We start from the raw sequence: 26,365 nt of genomic DNA, 5'->3' as shown, positions 1-26,365 counted from the left end.
GTCTTACTGTCAGATGAGCTTTTGAAGAATTTTAACTTGTGCATCTGGTGCTTTTGCCCATTTTCTTGTCAGAGGAATAACCTGCTGGCTGCTCCTGTGCCACATGTGAAGGGAGAAGGGGAAGAAATCACAGGTTTTCTGAAGGCTGTTTAAACAGCAGGGCTGAGGAGCTCTTCATCGTCCTTCCCCCCATTTTTCTGCATAAGGACGTGCGCATAGGATAACTGTGTGTGTGTGTGTGATAGATCTCGCAGTCCCATCGCTCATGTGCGGCTCGATTAGCCCCACGTGCCTCGTTCGTCAGACGTGCAGGCAGAGCAGATGGCAGGAGACGCACCGTGTTACCATGCTGCAGCACTATGTAACGCTGCTCTAATTGAAACATCAATACTGCCCTGTCAATACACTACTGCTACTTTACAAAACACCACAACCAGCAACCTGCATTTGACATGAAAACGGAGAATATTGAGATGTAAAAGTAAAAAGTTTCTGACTGATTCCAAATCAGTAACTTTTCCTGCAACGCTTCTTGGTGTCTGTTAATATCCTAATTTCAGTGAAACACTCCACTTGCTTTCTGTTTGTATACAGTGTTGTGGTGGTAAAGGAAGCATGCAGAAAAGAGGCAGAGAATTTCCTCTGTAGCATCTCCGCTGTGGCACATTTTTAATGAATTGATAAAAAGTTGAGGGAGCTCACATGGCTGTGATCAGTAATTCGACGCTATCGGAAATTCAGTGGAGAACAGAGAGAAATTAGGCGGCTAGGAATTAATTTGTTATTTGTCCAACTCAATGAGGAGTGACGCAGCCCCTTTAATGAATGGGTAATCCATTTCTTATTGCACCGAGCTGGATTCACCCTTCATTGAAGTGGAAAAAGACAAACATATCTTTCACTAACCTTTGCAACTTGTGAAGGTAAACCAGGAAGGGAAGGGGGGGAGAGATGAGCACTGAGACCTGCTCCTGGAACTATTTGTTTTTGGGGAAGGATTTATATGTTTGTGTGTGTTTTCTGTGGCTGGAGAGTGATTGAGTTTTAAGAATCCACAATAAATAATCACTGCTGACACTGAGGCCACACAGTCGAAATACAGTACTTGGAATTGATTCATGATCGATTGGCTTGCTGCACTGTGGAAAATAACGGTCTTTATTTAACCATGGTTCTTGTCTGTATCTTCAGTTCCCTGGCCCCACCGCCACCACCTCCTCCCACTTCTTTTCTGCTCCTTCTCCTCCTGGATCCGAAGAATGTGACTTCTGCACCTTGGTCATGGTGACATCCGGGACTGTGTCTGTGAAGGTAAGGACCATGTGATTCCCGGCGGTCTCGGTTTCAGGAAGCTCCTCAGGTCCAGATCCCAGGGAGGACCTATGTACAGCACCTGTCTGAAGTCAGATAGAGTGTTCGTTAGTCATGAGTACAGGAAGTCCTTACATGTATGCATGTGTAATTGATAAGAATGCTTATGCTTAGTTTAAAGTCATGCGCCTAAACTGCTTGTTCTTTTCATACCAACATTCAAAATCCTCAATCAACTGATTCATTTATCAGAGGATTGTTTCAGCTATAAAAAACAGCATGTATCTGATTGGAAAAGCATATATTTTGGAAGCCATTTCTAAATATATAAAAAGAATCAACATATTGTCCGTTGAATCTCCTCCAAATGTCAAAATCTACTGTGAAATCAAACATAAAGTTTATTGTAACAAAAATAAACCCTTACCTTGAGGGCAACACCAGGTGTGAGGTGCTTGTTGACGCTCAAATAAACCGCTCTGTCTCCAGACGTTTTCTCCATCTGTGTAATGAAAAAGGTGTTTAGTGTTAAACACCAATAATCAAGATGCAAAACTAGAAATCCCATCCTGCTTCTGAGAATTAAACACAGGATTATGGGAACAGGAATGATTTTCCTTTTCCACTTCCACGATGCTAGTCGAATAAAAATCAGCCATGTCCCACTTTCTAGCCTCCACAAACCACTTGATGTCTTTCAAAGTCTAAGACTTTGAGTCTAAGTCTCCACCCACAAATCTAATAACATCATGAGAGGTTCATCTGTGTCTCCACAGGATGAGGAGTTCTCCCTCTGACCAGTAAACTGAGATTTATATGTGAAATCTGTGTACAGACTTTATTTAATCTAATTTCTAATAATCACTGCTTTTATTTATAGTAGTTGTGTTATATTATTTGTTCTTGTTAAGACTCCTTGAGGTCCTCCATCTGCTGCACTTCACACCACCACCACTTGCAGCAGGAGTTGTGACTCCTTTGACATCCTTTCCCCTCCTCCTTATGGAAGTCATGGGTGAAAAAAACTGAGAAAACACACAGAGGAAACGGGACACAAGCCGTTCGGAGAAATCTGATTCAACTCTTGTTTTCTCAAGGCAAAAAAAAAAAGAAAACATTAAAAAAAGACAAGGACAAACAGCTGAATTTGAAATCAATCAAAAACTGGCTCTGTCCACGGGAGTGATGTTCAGACTGCAGTTAGGATTTGATCTTGGCTCAAGTTTTCAATGAGTGTTGACGTCTCCGAGTTGTGAGGAATCCCGAGCCGGCAGCTTACAGCGGGGGTTTTAGTGATACAGTATTTACAAGGCATGAGGAAGTGGGAGCACTGCAACAGACGGCACCGTACACGGCGCTTTCAATTATTTCTCACAGCATTCATGAAAATAGAAGCACAGCGGGGAGTACAGTATGAACGACAAAACTATAAAAAGACGCGGAGTGGAAAGAGAACTCCCAAGCTAAAAAAAATGGTGCTGTATGCTGTTGCTGGTGTAGGGCTCAGAATAGAGCAAAGGAGAGATGGAAATAGAGTGCTGGAGTGTAGACAGCCGTGCAGGCAAAACGGATGCATAAATAATTGCAAGGAGGTTGAAGTTTAGATTCAAGAGCAACGTAGGAATGTGTTTTTGGGAGCGAAGCTGGTCGGATAACCTCAGCAGTGGGCCGTGACAAAACACAGATCTGTGTTCAAAACACATGAACAACAGAATAGGTGGACTGAGAGTGATTCCTTAATAACAACTGCCCGGCCACAGTAGTGTAAAGACCCAGTCTGCACACAGGAAAGGTTTAGGTTTAGGTTTATGAAAGGTACTTTCAGAACACAGAAATGTCTCATCTGCAACAAGCTTCTATGCTATTTTATTACCATGGTGACGAGTCCTGCTGCAGCCAGGACATGTACATCACATTAACATGGGATGGCATGTATCAATGTAAACGTTGCATTAAGACTGCAACTATCGACTCATTGAATGTACTGATTATTGAAATGATTAATCATCTAACTGGATTTAGGCACATGCTACTGAACAACTGCTACCTTTTAACCTTTTAACCCCCACCAATAATCTCAATGGGCTTTCGCTTTAATTGTGCTCCTATGCAAAGCGGACGCCACATTTTTCAATGTTTGTCACCTTGTCACAATAATAGGGAAGCAATATGGTTTAATACTTGGCTACATTCATCATCACCATGTGTAGTTCAGCTCCACAGAGTAAAAAACAAGCACTGATGTGACCGATTGATGAACTGGCAACAGTCATCAGTTTTTGTCAGTTACATTATTCATTCATTTTGCCCCTACATTGTATTGTGTTAGCTTGTGGAAGCTGATACTGATATTTAGAGGGTATAATGCTTAACATGTTTTTATTGTTAGTTTTTTAAATTTCAAGTCTAGCCTATATTTAGGTGTAGGTATTTGATCATTAGGAAAGTGATTAGCTATAGATCTTGCAACCTAAATTATGACATAATGTCACAAAGAATGATATAAAATGTCGTTTTAATTTATCAGTTGTGTCAGTCAGTCAGTTTATCGACATATTTCAGCCTCAAAAACAGCCTTCTGATCCTTGCATCAGTGTGTTATTTTATACATACCATGGATATATATTTTCTAATTTAAGAGAATTGCAGTTTGTTGTTATGAAGCATTGTGTCTCCACATTTTAACTTATATTCCATAGGAAGTGAAGTAGTACAAGCAGCAACGTGAAAAGAGAATTTATGTTTGGAACAATTCAAACTTGCTTAAACATGAATTTTCTTTCACCATTGGCCAACAAACATATTTATTTTATTCCAAAATAAGCTCCCATGGTGGCCCATTGAAAGCAGAGAAGCAGAAAAAACTGCTGGCTCAGAGTCCTTATGTTCCCCTGACCACCTCACAAGACATGGGTTGGTGTAAGAGCTTAATGTCAAGCGTTCCCTCTGACAGCAGCAGGAATATTTAATAACACCTACTTAATAATAACATAAAACACCTGTCTGATGGCCTGGCTTTTAATGGAGTCGGTGAGTACAGTGTGAGTATTAACAGTAGGGAAGGACCGAACACACACACACACACACACACACACACACACACAAAATAATAATAACACACAACCGGGGAAAAAAAAAAAACATCCTTCAGATCAAAAGCTTCAGATTGGTAAATTTAGCATACGTTCAAGCACCGGAATGTGCACACACACCTACACTCTATCCTCTCTGCCCTCTAACTCATCAGCAGAGAGAGAGAGAGAGAGAGAGAGAGATGACAACCAGCTTTTCCTGGAGCTGATCTCTCTCTCTCCTCCCTTCAGATGAGATGCTGCTGGTGAGAGAGGGAGGCAGGGAGAGACTCGCATACAGAGATGTTTGTTTCCCAGCCCTTCCACCGTCTCCCTGGGACGACCCTCCCCATCCACCCTCCACCCTCCCAACCACCAACCACCCTCCACCCCCCCTCCCTCCCTCAACCTAATGGATCAAACAAAGGACATCATTTGTAGGCCAAGTCTTTTCTGAGCGTCTCTCTCGTCGGCTCTGCATACCAATCCAATACAGCCCAAGGAAAAAAAGCCATGCCGTGGTACATGTGTGTGTGTATATATATATATATATATATATATATATATGTGTGTGTGTCTGGGCTGAGGGTTGGAAGGTCTGTTTGCCTCTCCGCCAAGCATCGATTTATCCTTTTCTCCAATTTATTTCTCCTCCTTGCCTCTACAATCCATTCAGATCTGCCTCTAGGGGAGGAACTTGGGGTAAAGACGCTGTCAGGGCTCGTCGTTGTCTCCTAACACCGGCTCAAAACTCATCTACGGGCCCGGGGACCGTGTACCCCTGCAAGGACGTGTCAGTCTGAAGCATGCACACAAACAGCTGCCTGTTGTCCACCGGCACACTTTTGTCAGAGCTGCAATTGGCCTGATAATGCAGCATAAAGGAACAGGAGGCAGAAGAATTATACTTCTTTCAGTTCAAACGCTGAGCTGAGGGGTGATTAAGTAGGCCACAAAAAGTCACATAATTCCTAACGAGTATTATACCCTGGTCTTTTTTCTGCCATAACAACAGTTGGGCACGCCAGAATGATATTTAATTGTTCCTCATAATCAGGCCTAGACTGAGCGTACGAGCAGATATGATCAGAATAACAATATCTCAAGTCCCGATTCAACCGTCTGATCCCAATCTCTGTAGTCTGTATGATTCTGACATTTTCAGATGTTATTACTCAGACTCAAGGATTTGTATCGTAAAGCCTCGACGGTGGCGACAGCCCTGAACAGAATTGCTGCATGTGCACAAATCCCACTGTTGTACCCCCAGACACACACACACACACACAGAGGGGGACGTATGGCAGAGATCTCTGAGCCATTCTTCAGTGTCACAGTGAGCGACGCCTGGCACATCCGTACACCTGAAGTTGATCAATGCAGATATGTCCAGGGGGAAATTGAAATCCATAGGAAATTAGGCGGTGCTAGTGATTTATTGGAACAGTAAATCACTGTGTGTGTGTGTGTGTGTGATGTGTACAGTACAGTACAGTACCTTGCGTACCTTGGCTGAGATGGTGATATCAGCAGTCCGCACCTTCCTGTCCCTCTCCATTTGGTGAATCCACTGAAGCAGGTCCAGAGGAGGTTGATACACCCCATTGTGGGGGATGGGGTGGTGTGACCCCATGGACACAATGCTCTGCAGGGGTCCCTCTGAAGCTGTAAAGAAAAGCATACAAGTTTGGTTAGAACTTTGTACGACACTGTGTGCACCCCTCTCTCTCTCTCTCTCTCTCTCTCTATCTATCTATCTATCTATCTATCTATCTATCTATCTATCTATCTATCTATCTATCTATCTATCTATCTATCTATCTATCTATCTATCTATCTATCTATCTATCCATCCATCCATCCATCCATCCATCCATCCATCTTACTCAGCTTTATCTCAGACATTGTCTTCACTCTTAGTCTAGAATAAATAACTATCCTGTGCTTTTTTGTTTTCAACAATTAATTATTACAACAAATCAGAATCAATAAATGGAGAAAGAGTTTGTAACCCAGCTGTTTCTGGCTGTTATAAAGCAGATACTGGCCATAAAATAAAATGTTTAGCCGATAATATGGATAATAAGATAATATGTGCAGATAAGACGACACTGACTAAAACTCGCTGTCCTCACTGGACTCATCAAAAATAATGTCTGTTAGCATCGTTGCTGTCTGCTTGTGATAACTCTGCACTGGTATTCCTTCACATCTCAGTTAAAATAGATCACTGACGCTAATTGATCTACAGGAAAGGCTTGGTGTTGAAAAAAATGTAATTATATACAGGCTTTGAGCAACACATCCTTGTTGCACATCCATGAACGTGTCTCTCTAACCTAAATGTCATAATTTTAAAGTGTATATTCCTTCAACTTCAGGTGCTTGAAAAATACATTTGTTCCTTTTAAAAGGTGGACCTAAAAGACAACCGCACTTATAGTGCAACAGAAAAATGAATATATATATATATACACATATATATATATATATATATACAGTCAACTATATATATATATATATATATATATATATATATATATATATATATATATATATCCAACGGTGAGTAGTGGTGTGTCTCCTACACAAGATTGAATTCATGCATGAATGTTCAAATAAATCCAGGAGGCTTTTCTTCAGAATAAAACAGAGGTAGTGTGCAGTGTGAATCCCAACTGAAGAATCACCAACACAACACACACACACTCCCACACCCTTCCCCTTGCTGTTTTTTTCTTCTTCCAGGTACACTGCTTGTGTTCTTCAAGCTTGTTTTTGTCCTGCTTTAATTGCTTTTTTTTTTTTTTTTGCAGAAGAAGAAGAAGAAAAGACAACAACAAGGCGGCGAGGGCTGCAGCTAATGGAGAGGCTGTAATTGTGAATGGAGGCATTCATCTGGAGACGTCGTCCGTGAATTGCGCCGCACAATACCCAGCGCTGGGCTGTTCAGATCACCAACCAGTCACCAAATACACACTGACACACACACACACTCAGAAACCTCAGATCACTGGTGCTCAGAGGAGGGACGTAATCACACCTCTACAGAGAGCAAGACACCAAGGAGGGGAGGAGAGAAGGAGGAGAGGAGCTGGAGGGGAGGATGGGAAGAAGAGAGGAGAAATTATACAAGGAGAGAGCAGGCAGAAGAGGAGGAGGAGGAGGAAACGGAATGGTGAAATTGATGTTTCCTACCATTTGATTTGGGCCATGGAGCCCAGAAGGCAGATCAGATAGAGCTACATACACACACACACATACCACTCATGCAAGCACATACGGTGGACATGAAACAAACACACAAACATTCACGCACACCCATACAAAGCAAGTCAGCTTGCATACACACACACACATGAGACACACAAATTAGATACAAACGTTTTATTTTTATTGTGTATACGACGCACAAACCTTATGTTTCTGCCAGCTGAAACAATCACACACACACTCACACACATCCTTCAGCCAAACAAACACTATTAAGTCAAAACACACATAAATGCTGCTGGAAAAAAAAAAGACACAACAAAGAGTACGGTATAGAAAAAAAAACAGCCTCACATCTCAGCGAGCAGAGACGAGGCACCTGTCAGTGCGACAGCTCCTGCTACTACAGAGAAACATCAGGAAACAACAACTCAATTAAACACACCATCCCTGTTCAATTACTGCCACATAATCACAGCAATTTACCTTCACTTGCTGCACAGCCACCAAACAAACACACGTGGGGGCACGCACACACTTACAGAGGTGGAGAAACACTCTCTCTCCTACACACACACACAGACACACACACATGGACAAAGCTGGATCACAAAGACAACAAGGCTGGAGCTGTGGCTTTGTGTAAAGCTCACTATGGAGTGTCTGTAGGGTAACTGAGATGTTAGCAGATCACATCTACTGCAGTACAGCCAAGCATCAGTCCAAATCAAGCAAATGAACCTGCGTACATATGAAGCTGTCTGTGTCCAAATTCTGCTAATTAAAAGGAATTAAATGGATCTAAGGAAATCCGGCATCTTCTTGATGAGCAGAGAGATCACAGACCTCTAATTCATCAATCTGTTGCCGTCAGAGTGGGCCACTGGGAAAGAGTGAAATCCTTTTCCTCACAAAGACGTTTCATTCTGCCTTTCTCCTAAAAAATATTTCTCTCATCCAAGGCAAACCGTGTATTCCACATTATTATAAATAGCAAAAATAAATGCAATCCTTGCATACATGCTATTCTCTAAAAAGAACGTATGTTATTTGTTGTTGTCTTTATTCTTCATTATGAAAGCTCTAGTAGCAATATTAGGCTGCATGAGTCAACTGGTACCTGGGTCAGATAAAAACAGGATGCATGTTTGATTGGTCATTTCTGCTCCCAGTGGGGTCTGAGTGTGATCTGTAGGTAAGAATCAGCATGAAGACCTGCAACGGCAGGCTGGAGAAATCCTTCAGGTGACTTCAGTAGTTCCAATTAAATAAGTAATACCCATGCAACAACATATCAGACATGGCATGCATGGCTCTGCTGGGCTGTAAAACCCTGCATTCAACCACATTCAACAATCTTAGGATAAACTAGAATGTCAAATGTGAGCCAGGTCTGACTGCTTAACATCAGCCTAAATAATGCTTCTGTGGAGAAAAGCCTGGATCCAACATCCTGCACACAGCCTCCACTAAAAACTGAATGATGGATCATGATGTTTCAGATTCACATACAGTGAAACAGACACAGGTCTGATCTTATACCTGCATGTCAAATATGAAGCTACAAGCTAATAAGCTTAGCATAAAGACTCCAAACTAGGGAAACAGCTCAATATAAAGTAAGTAACAAGGCATCTAAAGCCCAAACATCCCAAAACTTAGTGCGCATACTTCCTATATTGAAGCTAAGATAAGCTAATAGAGAAGTTTTATATTTGACACACAGACATATAAATTATTGCTGTAACTGAATACAGCATAATAGAATTTTGCTTGGAAACTCGTAGTCATGACTGTGCCTGACGTTCAGAGCAAAGTACAGCGATGCTGTTAGGGATAAAGACTGAGGAATAGCAATACTGTAAGAACCTATGAATGAGTGTGTGTGTGTGCGTGTGTGTGTGTGGACAGCAGATTGACTAACAGCTTGAACTTGGGTTAGATCCAGGAGCATGGGGAGGGATACATGGATGGATGGAGAGAGAGTGAGAGGAGGAGGGGGGGAGAGAGCCATTGATTTCTCAACAGAGAGATCAGTGTCTTGACAGAAAGAGACGAGAGAGCAACAGAGCAAAGACACACACACACACGGAGGTGGAGGAGGTTCCCATCGTAGCCTTCAGGTGAAAGACTTTTCTGTGACCTTTCAGGTGTCCATCAGAGCTGAGGGCCTTCATGCCATAAAAACATCACCATCCCATGCAGTCTGATGTCCACTTACATTTGGCTCATATAAGGATATGATGCAAAGATGTAGTAAAATTCTTCAGTAAAGTGTTAAAGGTCCCTCACTTTAACTGTCTATAAAAAGTCCATGATATTCCAAAACCCCTGTTGACATGGATCAACAGGAAAGTCTGTTTCAACGTCTCTCTCCCAACATGCCTCTGTTAATCTAACAACCCAAAAACCCCCGACAGGGACAGCGAGGACGGTGCCGTGGCTTTGTGCCGGTGTGGCTAACGAGGTGTGTGTGCAAAGGTTGTGTGCACCGGGGGAGCTGACACACACACTGTGGAGGTGGTGGGAAGGGGTAGGATTGAGGAGGGCCAGCAAGGGGTCACACTGTAATTACACATCGCAGTCCCTGTGGTCAGTGGACTGACTTCCTCTGACTGCAGCCTTAGAGGCAGATATGGCAGGTGGAAGGCAGGAGGAGGCCGAGCGCAGTGACTGTAATTACAAATTTCTATAGTTCCGTTAGTTTATGCATTTCTCTCTTTTCTGCCTTTTTAATTAACTTGCGCATCGAGCCAGTATTTTGCATCACGCTCGGTGCACCTCTACAGTAACCCTGCCTGAGTTCAAAGTACTGTGACTGGTTGACACCTTCACATACCTTGCATAGTCTTGTGTGGGTGGTAGGTGCCATAGAGGATGAGTGTAACGCTGAGCACAGCTCCGGCTGCCTCCTCTTCACTCGGCCTCATACAGCTCCTCACTGTGCCTTTGTGGTCATTCACCTGGAAATAAACACAAAAGAGCAAAGACATAATTTCACCCCAGCCCAAAAAAATAAAAACAAAAACTGATTCATGTGAAACTTTCCTGCAGCTACAAAAGCAAAAAAAAAATGTAAGGAAATAAGTGAGAATCTAGAAGAAAGTTGTTGTTCACTCAACTACCCTGTTGCACTCAGACATTTTCACCTGAAATAAAGTTATTTCTTTAGGAGAGCTGGAGGGCTTGTAAAGCCTGCTGAGACTTCTCAGGTGATGAAGTGATAACATGTGCAGGGGGGATGTGCTGGAAACACCTGACAGCAGTGATTGTATACACTGTAAAATATCATAGAGGAATATAGTCGACTAACGTTTATGTAATATAAGGTTCCTGTTTTTAGCTTTCTGACTACACTTCATTTGACTTTATGGATTAATTGAATTTATACTTAATAAAGTATTATTCTAAAGAGAGTGGACGGAAACAGATTTCACAGCACATACATTTTTAGTGAACACGATTTCGTGAAATCCCTTAGTGATGCACTTTAGACTTCTTTTTTTTACATTTAGATCAAATGATCACAGACTCCTGAAGTCCTAAAATAGTGGACCCTGAGTGATTGTCAATGCAAAACACACTTCTTAGGCTCATTTTATGGTGCAAACAGTTTTTTAAAACTAAGGTTTTCCCCCTGACCTCATAATAATGCGTCTCTGATACATTGTCATTTCATGCTGACTAAAACAACAGAGCCACAAAGATATCCTGCCGTTCCCATCTTTTTGTTGAGGGGAGTCGTGACTCAGTTGTGTTGGTTGTCTTCCTCTGACACATTACATGTGCTTAAACCAGCAAAGAGTTGTTTCTGATGCTCATTTCATTTTTGCCTGACAGGCTGACACTGTGAGTCTAATCCTGGCACTATAGGTCACTGCAGAGGTGGGGAGTCAGCGTCATGTGACGCGCATTTGAGTCAGGTTTGAATCACAGATCTGTTGACTTTACACCAAAAGAACTGTAAGTGACTTGTGATCGTAACATCGCTTTTTTATGACTTGAAATCCTCCACACGCCAGAAGGCGCAAAAGAAAATGTGCAGCAAAATCAGCTTCAGTTCATTTCATTGGAAGGTGTGCAGGCCTGCAAGGACTCCTGTTTTGGCCCTTTCTCACTTGTGATCTTGCTCATGCCGAGTTCAAACTGGGTACAACCTAAAATTGTTGTCACAGCCTCTACGGCAGGTAAACTTTCAGACTTATCAGCAATATGACCAATAAATAAATACCAAATCAATACTTTAGCTTTAGGGCTTCCAGAAATTAATAACTAGCTTGTGAAAAAGATCGGTATGCCCCCCCTTGCCACAGCGCTGGCCCTGCCTCTGTATATGTGCCTAGTGTATTCTATAGTGTGTGTGTGTGTGTGTGTGTGTGTGTGTGTGAGTGCTCTGAGCGGATCAGAGGCCAGGCATGGCAGCCCCCCAGCTGAGCGCGGCATTGATTTGTTGTTGGTAAACAAACAGCTGGATGCTACAGGTGGATCAATAAGGCTTCCATGCCTTCCAGCTTCCCAGCATGCCTTTCTACAGGGTTGACATGGCTCTCAGAGGTGCTGCAACCCTGCTGTCACTGGGAAACCTCATGAGTCAAATATTTGACTGGGTTTAATTGAGCTTAAATTAATTTCATACATAACTTTCTGCCATGAATATTATCTGTGGGTGTGCATTTTGTGAGAATGCCAAATATGGTGTCGTATTTATTGTCATTAGAAATTGGCTCAAGTTGCCAATCCAACAAGAAACTACTACACGACTGACACGGTGAAAACACACAATCAGCTGCATCAGGATAAAAATGTGTGAGAACTACAAACTGAGTCAAAACCACAGTACAGAGGGAGGAAGAAATTAAACTGACTCTTAGACAAAAGAGAGACAAAGAAAATGAAAGGATTAGCAGAAGCAGAGGAACAGAAGGCAGAGGGGAAGGATTTCAAAGCCGGAGAGAGAAACTACAGAGACAGAAAAGAAAAGAGGTGGGGGGGATTAGTGATGGGCGAGAGATGGCAGGATATCGAAACGGGTGAGTGTCAGGGAGAGGAAAGTGAGACCCAGCGATAGACGATGAGCCTGAGATGAGAAAGCAAGTTCAGAAAGAGAAAGTGATACAGAGGTAAGCAAACACAGAAGGGAAAAAAGACAGGATGGAGACAGACAGGGAGAGAGGGAGCACCATGAGACAGAGTGACATGTATAAAGAACAGAAACGCAGAGTGCAAATGATGCGTTTAGTGAAGAAGGAAAAGACAGACATCACTGAGGAAGACAAAAGAAAACAACTGTATGACCTGTTTCCAGAACTCTCTGCTCCACATTCTGCACATCTGCAGGATGCTCTGCACCTGTCTGACACCTGTGAGGCAGTACTATGCAACACCACGTGTACCTGCAATCAAAAAGCTTTTCCTAGCTAGCTGTAACTTAAATATACTGCATGGATCTGGCATTGATTAGTAATTTGCACACAGCAAGTATAGGGCAATTTCAAGAACAGATCAACCCCAGGAGTTTAAATAAATTGTATTTCTGAGATAGTACAGTGCTAAAATAGTACACGCTAACCTAACATTTGCCAATGTTGCATACTGTGGTAACACCAACGTATGCAACACAAAGCTGATATGTGCATCTGAGAAAGTTGAGCAAGAAAAGCAGTTAAATCCCTGCTAGTTTAGGTAAAAGTACAATTAATACTTCATACATTATTATGCTACCTAGCTGCAAAAAGAAAAAGTATTATTTCTTCCTAGTACCTTTAATCCCTGCTGCTAAGTCCTGCAGTTTGATTAGATGAATATCACATGTACTGGTCTAGTAGTGTGAACCAGGAAGTGGCTCGACAGCAGCTCAGGGCTCAGTCTACTCTCATGGAATAAACAGAAGCTTCAAAATAAAATCCCCAAAATGAACCTTTGAGTGTTGGCTGTGTTGGAGAGGGAGGCAGTGTCAGATGGGAGGGGAGGAGGAGTCTTGCTGTGTCTACATATGTAAAGCAGCAGGGAAGCAGCAGTGTGTCAGACTGAGGCTCTGGCCCAACCTGGGCTCCTCGCAGCTCCCTCCAACACATCAATCATCCAAAACAGGGCCATCATAGCCCTGCTGCATGCTGGGAGACACACACACGCGTGCAGGCAATAGCGCGCGCACACACACTGTGCCACACGCTTAAACACAAACAACTGAACAAACACATACACGGACATTTAAATCGTGTGCACGCACACACACACGATGCACAAATGCAATTATTCAAACGAACATTCTGCAACACGCACAGAGACAAACTCTCAGGACTGCACTGCAAAGGTGCACACACACACGGCTATAAGCGCCCAGAGTCACACTCTCTTTGCCTCGCAGTCTCACACAAAGCACACAGATAAACAGAAATAGGTATCCTGTGCCCACAGGGTGCCCTCGCCCCCGACCATCTGTGACGGGTGCCAACACACAGTGGGTGATATTTACATGGAGACCCCCCCCTCCCTTCCTCCACCACCACCATCCATCCCCTCCACACTCACATACAGGGAAAAAAAAAAAAAGAAATACCCACAAAGGGCCGCTCGAATCGCTTGATCTCCCAAAACTCATTAAACATGCAGATATATGCAAATATATGCACCTCTAGAAATCCACCTTGGGCCACAGCGAGTGTGTGTGTGTGTGTGTGTGTGTTTGTGGGTGAGAAGTACGTGTTTGTTTGAATGTGCGTGCTTCCACCGTAGGCTTTGACAGTGTGTGTCTGCCAAACTTGATACAGTGTGTGAGTTTGTTTGTTACAGTAAAGAGTGGAGATGTTCTTATGCTGGTTTATGCGGGGTCAGCGATATTTAACCCTGTTACGTCCGGAGCTTTATGTCACAACTACAGGTAAAAAAAAACTGAAGATGAAGAAAAATCCAATAAAAATACAATTAATTATGTTTACAATAATGTACAATGTGTTTATGTTTAACCGGCAATATCATATATTCTTTGATCTCTTGTTGAGTTTAATGATAACCTGTTTTTCAGTTTTGTACATACCAGCAGTGTCCCTGCTGCCACTGATACTTCATGCTGGTACTTATTATCTTTAAATTTACAAATGATTAAAACAACATTCTGTCCATCTGCATGGTTGTTATTAAGGTCAGGCTAGTTATCATTTACTGAGTACTGATCAGTTTCTAAAAGGTATAGAACAACACAAACGATCAATATGAGTTGGAAGACACCAGTGATTTCCAGCTGTGTATTGGTTGAACTGCGTAGTTAACACACTATCAGCAGGTTATTCTATTATCAGTCAGCCACTGTGTGTGTGTTTGTGTAGTCTGTTGGTGGAGACAAGAAGGGAGTGACTTCCCAAGTCGCAACAGGGATGATGACGGTAAATATATGATCTGTCAGTCACAGCCAGCAAGGATGGCTATTTGTGTGGTGTGTGTGTGTGTGTGTGTGTGTGTGTGTGTGTGGCCACAGTGCTGCGGGCTAAATAGTGCCATTATATTCCTACAGCAGCACTACTCACAGTCAGCTTGAGTCTCATGGTCCTCTGGGAATCAGCGATGTCGCTGCTCAAAGACTGCTGCACACACACACACTTACACACACAAACAAACACACACACCCTGTGGGCATGGCAGTATGGAGTTAGAAATAAGAGTAATGTTTGTGTGTTTATATTTTTGTTGTTTTTCTGCACTTGTGTGTTGGACACACTATCTGTAAAAGCGTAAACACAAACCTTCTTTTTAATTCTTCGGAAACCTACTGTGTTATTCATCAGATGCAATGAAAAAAGCAGCCAGTCAGAGTCACCAATTAGAGGACTAAAGGGTTAACCTCAGAAAAAGAAAAATACAAAGGAACATATTTTCTCTTACCTCTAGTGGTACCTCATAATACAGTTAGATTGTAAAATGTTTCTGTGTGCATTACAGAGCTGTAAACATGAATACAGAGTCACTTAGAAACTTTGATATCTACGCACTGCATATATAAACCGGAGGGTGTCAGAGCTCGGACTGAAGGATGTGAGGAATCCACACCTTTTAATGTCAACACCTAGCCAGTAAATCACAACACTGCTATTTACCACTAATAGACACACACATGCTGTTGCTTGGGTAACAGAAAAAGACATGGTGCTGATTTATAAATCAAAATAAAGGAATTTATGAGAATTTACTTTCTCCTGCAAAGATTTAAAGGGTTTGTTATTTTAAGAACGCAAAAGCTAAAGACTTCAAACTAAATTTTAAGTTTACTTTATCAATTTGTCTCATTCAAGTTATAAGTGACAGAATTAACACATGAATTTATGGTGTTGCGTCAGGTCACGGATACCTTTGACCATCAAAATCTTATCAGCTCACTAATGAGTCAAAGTGAATGAAATATGAAGAAATTCTATGCAAATCAAGGTGTTCCCAGGATATTGAAATTGGTAGACAACCTGACAATATAATGCTTTCAAGCCACTGCTCTCTTTGGTACAAAGGCATAAAAATGATTGTGATAACTCCACCTCTACAAGTGTCTGCTTGATTTTACATAATTTATACTGACATCAGAAGAAAACGCTAAGGTCTGATGATTATCCACCAAAGTGGGGACACTGATTATGGAGTGGACTGTGGGGGGAAGAGGAAATCTCAGCAGAATCTTAAAACCTCAGTGAATACAATCAAAACTATTAGCATGGACAGAACCACTGTATCAAGGTGAGCAAATATGACTCTTTAAAATGTCATATTTTATTCTATTTCCTATAAAATCTTCAGTGTGATGCCCATGATGTAATAGATAGATAGATATTATGCCTTTAAATCATAGAGTTAATCATGTGGGTCTGGTTTAAGTGCATGTTGTTTGTTGCCTGTCTGTACTGCCTCCAATATTGTCTCTGATCTACAGTAAAAGCCCTGAGCTGGGCTGAGGCACCACAGATGGCGGTAGAGCGAGCACGAACAGACATGAGAGTTAGAGAGAGCGAGTGTATTTCCAGCCCTGCGGTCCTGTCTCCTTCACAGCACTGGAAGGTCAGTCGAGCCTCGAGCCATAACACTCACTCCCTTTTCACTTCAGTCCTGCTTTTATTGCAGCAGAACCACAGTGCTTTTTTGACAATTGTCATCATGACGAATCAATATAGACTCTCTACAGACCCCCTCACTCATCCACAACCCCCCCTATCCTCTCCTGCCCTTGAGTTTTTAAACACTGATCCAGCAGATAGTCCAGTTAAAGTCTCTTTCCAGGGCTTCCATTTTATAGTTTACCCTTCACTCTCTGCAGCCTCTCTGTTCTGTGAGTCCTCCGTGTCCTCCGTTTCTCTCTGTGCATCATTCTGACATTTAATTGGCATGGCTGCTTGTCAGGCACAATCGTTTCCTGTAGCCATGTTGGAAAGATGTCAAAAACCATTAAATACTGCACAGAATTTCTGAATTAATCCCTTAAATGTAATCATCAATATCTGTAACAAAAAAACGAAGATGTCAGGATGTATTGGATATGCTCATTTTTTGGTGTGTGTGTGTTCTCTCTGTGGGACTGTAAGACATCCATCTTATTTTCTAAAGCCTGGTGTCTGTGATTCTGTGTGTGTACATGTCTGTCTTCAGTCTATGCCAGAGTTGACAACCAGCGTAAAAAAAAAAACCAATCAGCGTGTGCGGGTTTGTGTATGTGCTGATTAGCTGCATGCTAAGGCATGCGGCACATCAGATGTGAGTGTTAATTCGTGTTGTGAGCATCGCGGTGACTCGTCTCGGCCCTCCAGTAATGAGCAGCGGCGCCGTTATGTGGCGCGGCTTCACGGTGCTTCTTCCCCGTCTCTGCGACACACTGGGCTCTGGTAATTGGTCACAGAGGGGACAGTAAATCTGCACGAGGACATGTGAGAAAGACAGAGAGGTAGAGATACAGAGAAAGACTCTGTGTGTGCGTGTGTGTTGGCATGTGTGTGTGTGTGTGTGTGTGAGTTTGCAGGAAGAGGTAGGTGATAGAGGACAGGGGGTGGGTGTCTTTCATCTTCACAGCTTTTTCTCTATAAACCTCCAACTGTTTACAAGGACTGATGCCTATTTGCACACACACACACAGCAGCCCCCCCCCCAACTGCTACCACCCACACGTATATATACAGTAAATGACCTCAGCCGTGCAACTGTCTGTGAGTACGGATTCTAATCAGATGTCGGCAGTATTGTGTCTGTCAAACCCGGCCAAGGTTACTTAACCTTCCAGTCTTAATTTCCCTTCCATTTTAGCTCCTTCCTCCATATCAAACATCAGCACATCTATGAGGGTGGGGGGGGGAAAAAAGGAAAAGATGAGTGCGCGGAGGAAAATGAAGATTGCCATGCTTGGCTGAAGCTCGGAGATGAAAGTAGAGGATGATTCACATTGCTATTGCAAAATGAACTGAACCAAGCTGAGCTGAGCTGTGCTAGGCTGGGCTATTTTTAAACTTCTATACACCACAGCTATACTGGAAGAGGACAATGTGAAGCAGAGCAAAATCATTTCTATAACATGAGGGAAGGTATGTGAAAAATTAGTATATAAGCTTTTGCCAAGATGATATTTTTACTACATCTTGTTATCTTGTCACTTCTGTAGACTTTACTTGCTGGATTCAAAGTCATATGAAAGGCACGGAGGTTGAAGTTGAAATAGTTTTTTTACTGTAGTGTCTATCGTTTGTAGTTCCAAATAACAAGTTGAGAAGACACTAAATAAAAGTCAACATCTGTTAGCAGTTCTTTGAAGCAGCATGCTAACATGTTCACCATAATACTGCTAATATGTAGCTTAGCCATCTGCTAATTAGCCACTGTGGTTTCAAATTGTGGTATAAGCAACATAAAAAATAAATTCTCTCCCTTGCCTGGAGGGTCCAGAGTCCTTGCGGCTGCTCCCCCCAGCAGTGAACAGTCATCAGGGTCCAGTCCTTCAGGCCAGCGGTGGAGGCATCATTGGGACGTGTATCCAACAGCAGTGATGCCGTGCCGCCTGGGGAGTCCAGGCTTATGGAGAGGTCGCCGCGACACACAGCGTTGATACTCACTTTCACCTGGTGAGAGACAGGTGGCAAAACATAAGAAAAAAAACACAGAGGTGTGAACAAAGAGAGTGCCTGGAGGGGACCAGGAAAGAGGGAAAACAAGAGGGAGAAGGTAGGTGGACAGAGACGGTGCAGGAGGGACAGGCTGAAAGACTCTGTGTACTCTTCACTCAACTGTTTGCATACTTTATTTTTTGCCTGTGAAGAATAGTTCAGCATTACTAGAAAGATTTCACCATGATTGCGCGCAGCCTCTTAGCTTAGCAGTGCCCGATCAGTACTACATGTGCCACACAGACGGACACGCCAATGACCTGTGTCCATAGTCGCCCAAAACACAAACACAAAGAAAAAGCAGAGTGCATTAAAGACACTGATAAAAAATGGCTGAAGGGGAATATTAGCTGAATGATTTAAATAAGCTCATACCTCCCCCCCACCTCCACCCCCATCACCATCACACAGTAAACACCCTCCCTGTCCCTGTTCATCACAAGCAGCACATCTGGTGTGACAATGGCACATCGCAGAGAGAGCCGCCAAGCTGCAAAAAGACTGACAGCCCGCTCCTGTTTACGGCGTGTTACCACGGCAACACGTCCATCAATCACACCTCGCAGCGATGGCCTGACCCACGCTTTCTGCCTGGGAGCAGAGCCGCAAAGATGAAGCCTTTTCAATTTACATGCTGACACACTCTCTCTCTCTCTCTCTCCTCACTAAATCACAAGTACACACACTCGCAAACACAGATAACTCGCACAAACAGACACACACACAGTACGTATGCCTGCCGACACAATCAAACATAAACACATTTCCGTCTACGTGTTTGCATTCATTTTCTGCAAATGACACTGCCAACACATTACACATCACAGTATGATCCTTTTTATCTCTTCTATTCTCAGATAAAACACATGACACAGAAACCCAAAAACAATTTGTACATCTTGAAGCTTCACCAGTTGTTGGCAGAAGTTAAGTTTTGAATGCACTACTGCTCCATTTGTATCTTGTCAAGGGCAAAGGGGAGCCTGGAAAGGCTGAGAGCAGACAAAACATCTAGGTAAAAACAGACTTTTACACTTTTTTTCTGTTTTAAAGGAACAGAAGCGAGCAATTCACTTTCTTGCTGAAAGTTGAAAGATTGATATCGGTCTTATCTTATCTACAGCTATATCATGCTCGCTCAGTGTGAAGCTGGAGCAGCAGCCAATTAGCTTAGCTAAGCATAAAGGCTGGAAGATGGGGAAACGTGCTATCCTGCCTCTGTCCACAGGCAGCAGGCTCTACCTGCTAGCCCTGCTAAAGCTAATCTGCGTCAAATAGGTGACGTTTACCATGTCATCTGCTGATGTGCAATTGCCCGGAATTGTAGCTACATATCAGGAAGAAGCAAACCTACTAATGCTTTGCAAGATACAAAGGTACCACCTCACCTGGACGTGCTCCAGAGTGTTGATCTCGTCAGCCGCCCCTTTGCAGGCTTCTGATTGGATGTTCAAGCTAACTCCGCCTCCAGCAGAAATGACTCTAGCAGAGTAATTACATACAAAAATGACAACATACAAAATAAGGTAAGTCAATAAGGAAGCTGTGTGTGGTGTGAGGTGTGGTGTATAGAGCTAGGTAAGTCTGCTTTACCTGGCAGGATGGAGTGTAACTTCCTGACTGCACCTCTTCTGTGCTGCAACAGTATGTAAGTCTGCAGCCTGCTGCACCATCAGCCCTGCATCCAACAATCCAAAGCCGTACCTGTAAAAAACCCCAGAAAGATCCTCTGTAATAGGATATTTGTGGTGTATTGTAAGCACAAGCAATGTGTGCCGCTTATATTCCTCAACACACATGTGAATTGGAGGCTTCTGATGTGGGCGGCTGAACGTGCTGCAGGAGCAGAGTAAGTGCTAATGGCTCCGAGACGAAGAGGCAACAAGTCATTGACGAAGACGATGTTGTCCTCTGACACAATTGCTTCCCGCTCTGTCCAGGCTGAGGCAGAGGGGCTGCTGTTTGTGCTGCCTGTAATTGCGTGGAGGATTGATTCTGAACAATGTGCCATCTCACGGACTGTAATCAAGTCTCATTATTCATTCTTTACCACCTCAATCTTGGTGGTGGAGACACAATGGCCGACCCTTAAGCGGCGTCACTGCCTGGTGACTGTATGACTGCTGCCTATCATGCTCTCTACTCCACTTTACTGCTCATCTCTTTATGTCTCTTTTGAATCATCCCCTCTCATCCTTCCTCTTTGCCCTCTCCTTTTTTTCACACAGCAGTCTGTTATTCAGTGTTTTTTCCTTCTGCACTCTCCTCCATCAAACTTGAATTTCTTGCATCAGAACTCTCCTCTGCCGCTTCACTGATGCTGAAATCACAGTCCTCATAAGACTCTCCTTAATTCTCTCTCAAATCTTTCATTTTCATTCACTTTTTTTCCTCTTTTCAGTTCCCTTTTGTTAAAATCACAGTCCTCAGACGGAGTAACGGGGCCGTAACAACCTTCATCACCACTCCTTCTTGTAAATTCAGAGGGGGGTGACAAAGAGCTAATTTCAGCCATTATTACCATACAGACCTTATGCCGTTAATCTGCAATAAGTGAAATTCATTATCCTGATGACGGGGTCTCTCCAAGCAGCAGAGAGGGAGACAGAAACAGGAGAAAGCAGAGAGCTGATCAATAACTCAATCTGCTGCCCTGCATGGGGCTCCATCTCCTCCGCCTCAGACTGTCAGTGAGTCTGAGGAGGAGCTGCAGCCCACACCGTCCCCGTCCTAACAGCATGCCGCGCAATCAATGGACACAATCTAATCAGCCACTATCACCACCAATGACTTTTAGCATGTAGGGCCAGACATAATAGCATTAGGCAGACGGGTGCGCGGGGTTGAGGTGTGCCAGGGCAAGTTCAAGGTCGTTTGGTGGGTTTTATGACGGGGCCGTGAAGAGTTAGAGCAAAACAAAAGAAGACAAAACAAAACAAAGCTGAAGACGAGTCCTGATTGTCTTGTGCTTCTATATAGTCATATGTTCAGAAAGACATCGATATGAACTTTTTAAATACGGATTAAAAACTGATTTTTTTTTGTATTTATTAATGAAATTAAAAAAACAACACTCCTAAAAATGTTGCACTCGGGCTGGTAATGTCACTGGACACAGGATGGAGACAGAAGTTTGCCGAATAAATCAGAACAACAGCTGCTAGCATACGCAGCAAGATCAGCCGCTCTTGGATTAGTAGTTCATTATCCATGTTGAATCAGGCACAGGTAGCAGATCCCACCCACCAAGAGCCTGACCAATGATAGCACTGTGTGAATGAGAATGTCTTAAAGTCACGTATGGTTACATAATACTGTAAAGCCTGGGCTAGAAATTCAAATAGCTATAGTTGGGACATATATCATGTCATTATCTTTAGCTATCTTCTCAATGCAAAAACACGACTAAAGTATTAACTAATATATTTAACCGTGTGGGAGAGAAACCCGACTTCTCATAAAACAACCTGCTGGTGACCGCTCCTTGCCACCTTGCACCCTTTCAGTGATTAAATATACCCTCCCCACCCTGTACCCCTTAGCAATAGCCGTGCACCTATTAAATCCTATAGCTCCTGCGGATCGATCGGGCTTGCCCTAGCTCAACGGCCATAAACCCTCACAGACGTATCTGATAGAGAAAGCTGCAGGAAACAGGTTTACTCACGATAGAACATGATGAAAATGACAGATTTTATGTCCCCTGCCTTGTCAATGAAACAACCCTGCTGAGCTGAGGTGCCTTTCAAGAAGACTCCCCAGCCTGTTCAGCCATCTCATCATCAGCATTAAGAAATGAACAAGTAGCAACAGTAGCTCTGTGATTTCTCCAAATAAAAGGTTTTTTATTGCTGTGGAAATCTGTGACAATGCTGAGTAAAAATCTCTTTAAAGAATGACAGTTTTTGGAAACACTGCAACTGCCTTTAGGATGAAACCCACATAATGCATATCAAGTAATTAGTCAGAAAACACAGTCATCCAATTTTCAACTTTTTCCACCTCCTGCGTGGTCGGAGGGAGGTTGAGCCAAAACGACTACAGAGTGACAGCCGATCTTCTGTCCACACAGCACGAAGCATGTTAAACCCCCGACCCCCCGCCTCTGCACATTTCCAATCTGCGGCCCTCGTATTTTCTCGATCCACTTTCACTCCTCGATGGCAAATGCCCTTGCACAATCTTACTCCCTCCTTCTTTTTATCTATTAGGATGGAGGCCACTCCCCCCCCCCCACCTCTCCATGGGGCCTCTTTGTAACTGTCGAGGAACCCTTTTCACTTTTTGTTCCGTGGGCCTTCCCAGGTCCTTTCTCTGTTGATATTCACACCATCTGCCAAAAGCAGAGGAAGGTGCACACAACCCCAACCGGCACTGAGGCATCGAGATCTCCAAGGTCGAGGTCTTTACCTCGTCTTTGCACATGGTATTGAAAACACAGCTTTAACAACTGGTATCCTGCAACCAAAACAGATTTTTTTGCAGCTACCCAGGGACGTAGCTACGGCGGTCTCACCCCTTGTTTGCAGTGGTACGTCCTGCTAAGTCCCCCCACCCCAATAGAAGGGGCTGTAAAGAATCACTCAAGCCGCACTAAGCAGCTGCCTGTGAGTTAGGTCATTTTCCCAGGAGCCACAGAGTGGGCATTGGCAGGACCTCAAAAAAAGGGGACACCATCTGTTCAGTGCCTGAAAAGGTTGGTGACACCTTCTGTGGTACCAACAACTTCTAATTAAGTGGCCAGGAATGCAGCAGCAGCAGCAGCAGCAGCAGCAGCTCCGATGCATGATTGGTGGGTCTGCCTTAGAGTTAACATGATGACAAGCCAGCAGACACGCACCTCTCCATCACATCTGGGCATGTACTAATGAAAAAAGAGTGAAAACAATAAACACTTGATGAAGGTGACACAGTAGCACTCAACAGAAAAACGACATATTCCTTTGTTCTTGACGTCCTTCTTTTGTGTCACTAAATTGAATGTTTATCAGGAGCATTAAAAAAAAAACCCACATCAGCCCTTTGGTCAATCCCAGCGTGGTTTGTTTCGGTTCCATCATAATGCACTAATTTCATTAACATCAGGAGTTAAATGAAATAACAAATAGACTTAACATTCTTCTGATTTCCATCGCTCTTGCAGCCAAATCTGCTGCTCAGAAATGTTACTAATTAGGCTTATTAAGTAATTAAGAAGAGGTCTTAATTATATCTGTGCCACTGGGACCTGCACGCCTGTAACTATGAAATGCTGTGCTGCGTAGCTCAGCTTTGTTGCTATGAATGTTCATCCATTAAAGCTTTCTGAATGTGTTCTTTTTACAGAGAAAACATTTTAAATACATATATTTATTTTTTTTTTACGGCTGTATTAGACAAATATCCGTGTGACGTGAAATTACAGAGAGTGAAACACTCAGCGGCCTTCAACAGCACAGCCTCAAAATGTCAAATGAATTACCCCGTGAAGAGTTAAAAGTTTAATGAAATATATTGCGGGGAGGAAAATGAGGGGTTTGGCACAGGCATGGACTTAAGTCTCAGGAGAATGGGCCCCCAAACGGCCCTCTCAGTCCTCTATAGTCATCAGTCAAAGCAGCAGCCACCCGTCCCCGTCTTTTCCACAAGGAGACTTCTCTGGAAGCCACAATGATCTATACCCCATGACCTCACTTTCAGTGTCCAACATATTTTGATTTGTAGCTCGAGTGTTATTCAAACACAAATTCAAAAGAGGATGAAATTCGGCGGAGAGCTTTTGTTGGACGCGCACCAAGGTACAGTCCTTTTGGATGTCTCTGCCCTTGTGGGGAAATTGAGAGAGAGAGAGAGAGACTGAAAGAGGGAGAGAGAAAGGGAGAGGGAGAGAGAGAGAGAGAGAGAGAGGAGAAAGCAGAATTACAAGCTTGGCAAAAGATTCCCTCCTGTGTCCCAAGTGCTTATCCTTTCACACTGAACCTGCAGCTTTTGTTTTGCTCTTCAAAAGATTTAGATGCCATGCCATTAAAAGCAATAAATACAAATATAATGATCAAAAACACAGTTGTTTTTTGTGTGTTTACTGGTACATGATCATGGAGCCCCCATGGTGATGAAGGGTTCTGTATTCTACATGTGGGGTTAAAAATTTTAAAGATTAAAAACCTTTTAATCATTTAATGACATTTCATTGACATGATTATCTGACATGACTATCTACTATGGCTTCAAAATTGTATAAGCAAATCTTAAAATGATCATTGGCATCATCAGATTTAACTCTGTAAAGACACAGACAAGTGACATGTCTAGAACTTTTAGAAATGTGGATGTCAAAACCTGGAAACTCTGGAAACTTCAGAGTCAAATTTACCAACAACTCCAGCTAATTGTGGCCGGAAAGGAAATGTAAGTGTAAATGAATGAAAGAGGACGAGCGTGCAGGCTGTCACGAAACTTTACTCTGAAATTTCTTCTGTTTTTCTACCCCCTCTAGCAAAAATATCAAAATTGCTACTTGTACATGAATTATGCATCAGTAGAGGTTTAGAAGAGTACAGGGTCCCTAACCTCCCCCCCCTCTCCTCCACCCTTCTTGTAGCACAGTAGGGTGGAGTGGGGTGATGTGTGTTTGTGTGTGTGTGTGTAGGGGTTTTTGGGTGGAGGGATACACAGGCACCCCTCTGTTTGCCTCCTGCACCCCCCTGCCGAGAGACACGGCACCCCCTGCAGGAGGTGCAGTGCTCCGCTTCCCCCGTCCCTCAGGGCACGCACACAAACACACACTCCGTCACATCCAGCCCAGTCTATCTGCTGACCCATCAATCAAACACACACACACACACTGACTAGAACTTCAGAAGTTATTAGATATTATTTAAATATACCAGGCTTACGAGTAGAGGGATTCTTATTCTTGGAATATACAAGAACATCTATCAGAATAAGGTCAATAAGGAAAAAGGTCAAGCATCCATTGCTTAAACACACTGTGGGTCTTTTTGCCTTTCATAACTCAAAAATCCTCTATTCTTCCCACCCACACTCACACCTACAGTGTACACACACACACACACACATAAAGAGCTTGCACTTCCTCTCAATTAACCAACAATTACACTACACATATATCTACACTCCTTTCACAGGAAACAATATCATTGCATAGCTGCTCCACTATTAAGTGATATTGGAACTGTTAGTCTGTGGATGAGCAATTTCTTTAATTACCCTGCATATTACACACACACACACACACACTTTCTCTTCTAAACAGTCGTACATAGACCACAGGCTCAGTCACAGAGTAATTGGCTCAGCAATGAAAAAAAGAGGAGGTCTGGATAATTAATTAATCTATCTGGCTGGGGCAGAGACACAAGGCCAGTTTTACAACCCCACCAGGGAGACACAGGGAGAGAGAGAGAGAGAGAGAGAGAGAGAGAGAGCTCAGACTGTCAATGGTCTTGCACGAAATGGAAATGCTTCGCCAGAATGCTTTAGGTGTGTTTGCACTCTCACATATTACATACATCACATATATGTATAATCCATACTCCTTACATCCATGCAGAAAAACATATAGGACATAAACATATAGCACAATCTGAACTGAGGTTACAGTGCTGACAGAGTTGTGAAGTTGTTGGTGTTCAGTTCACACAAAGTAAG

General features: G+C 43.0%; 1 protein-coding gene across 1 annotated transcript in view; it reads right to left on the bottom strand.

The window, feature by feature from the left end:
• Positions 1-5,127: 5,127 nt before the first annotated feature.
• LOC114448341 (furin-like protease kpc-1) overlaps positions 5,128-26,365 on the bottom strand; it is a 125,620-nt gene continuing 104,382 nt past the window's right edge. The window contains 6 exon segments of the mRNA XM_028425249.1: positions 5,128-5,247; positions 5,881-6,041; positions 10,435-10,558; positions 18,485-18,670; positions 20,104-20,197; positions 20,309-20,419. Of these exon segments, the coding sequence (XP_028281050.1) occupies positions 5,128-5,247; positions 5,881-6,041; positions 10,435-10,558; positions 18,485-18,670; positions 20,104-20,197; positions 20,309-20,419 (796 nt within the window).

Source organism: Parambassis ranga, chromosome 16 (genome assembly GCF_900634625.1).
Source record: "Parambassis ranga chromosome 16, fParRan2.1, whole genome shotgun sequence".
Lineage (NCBI taxonomy): Eukaryota > Metazoa > Chordata > Actinopteri > Ambassidae > Parambassis > Parambassis ranga.
This window is presented reverse-complemented; position numbering and strand designations above follow the sequence as displayed.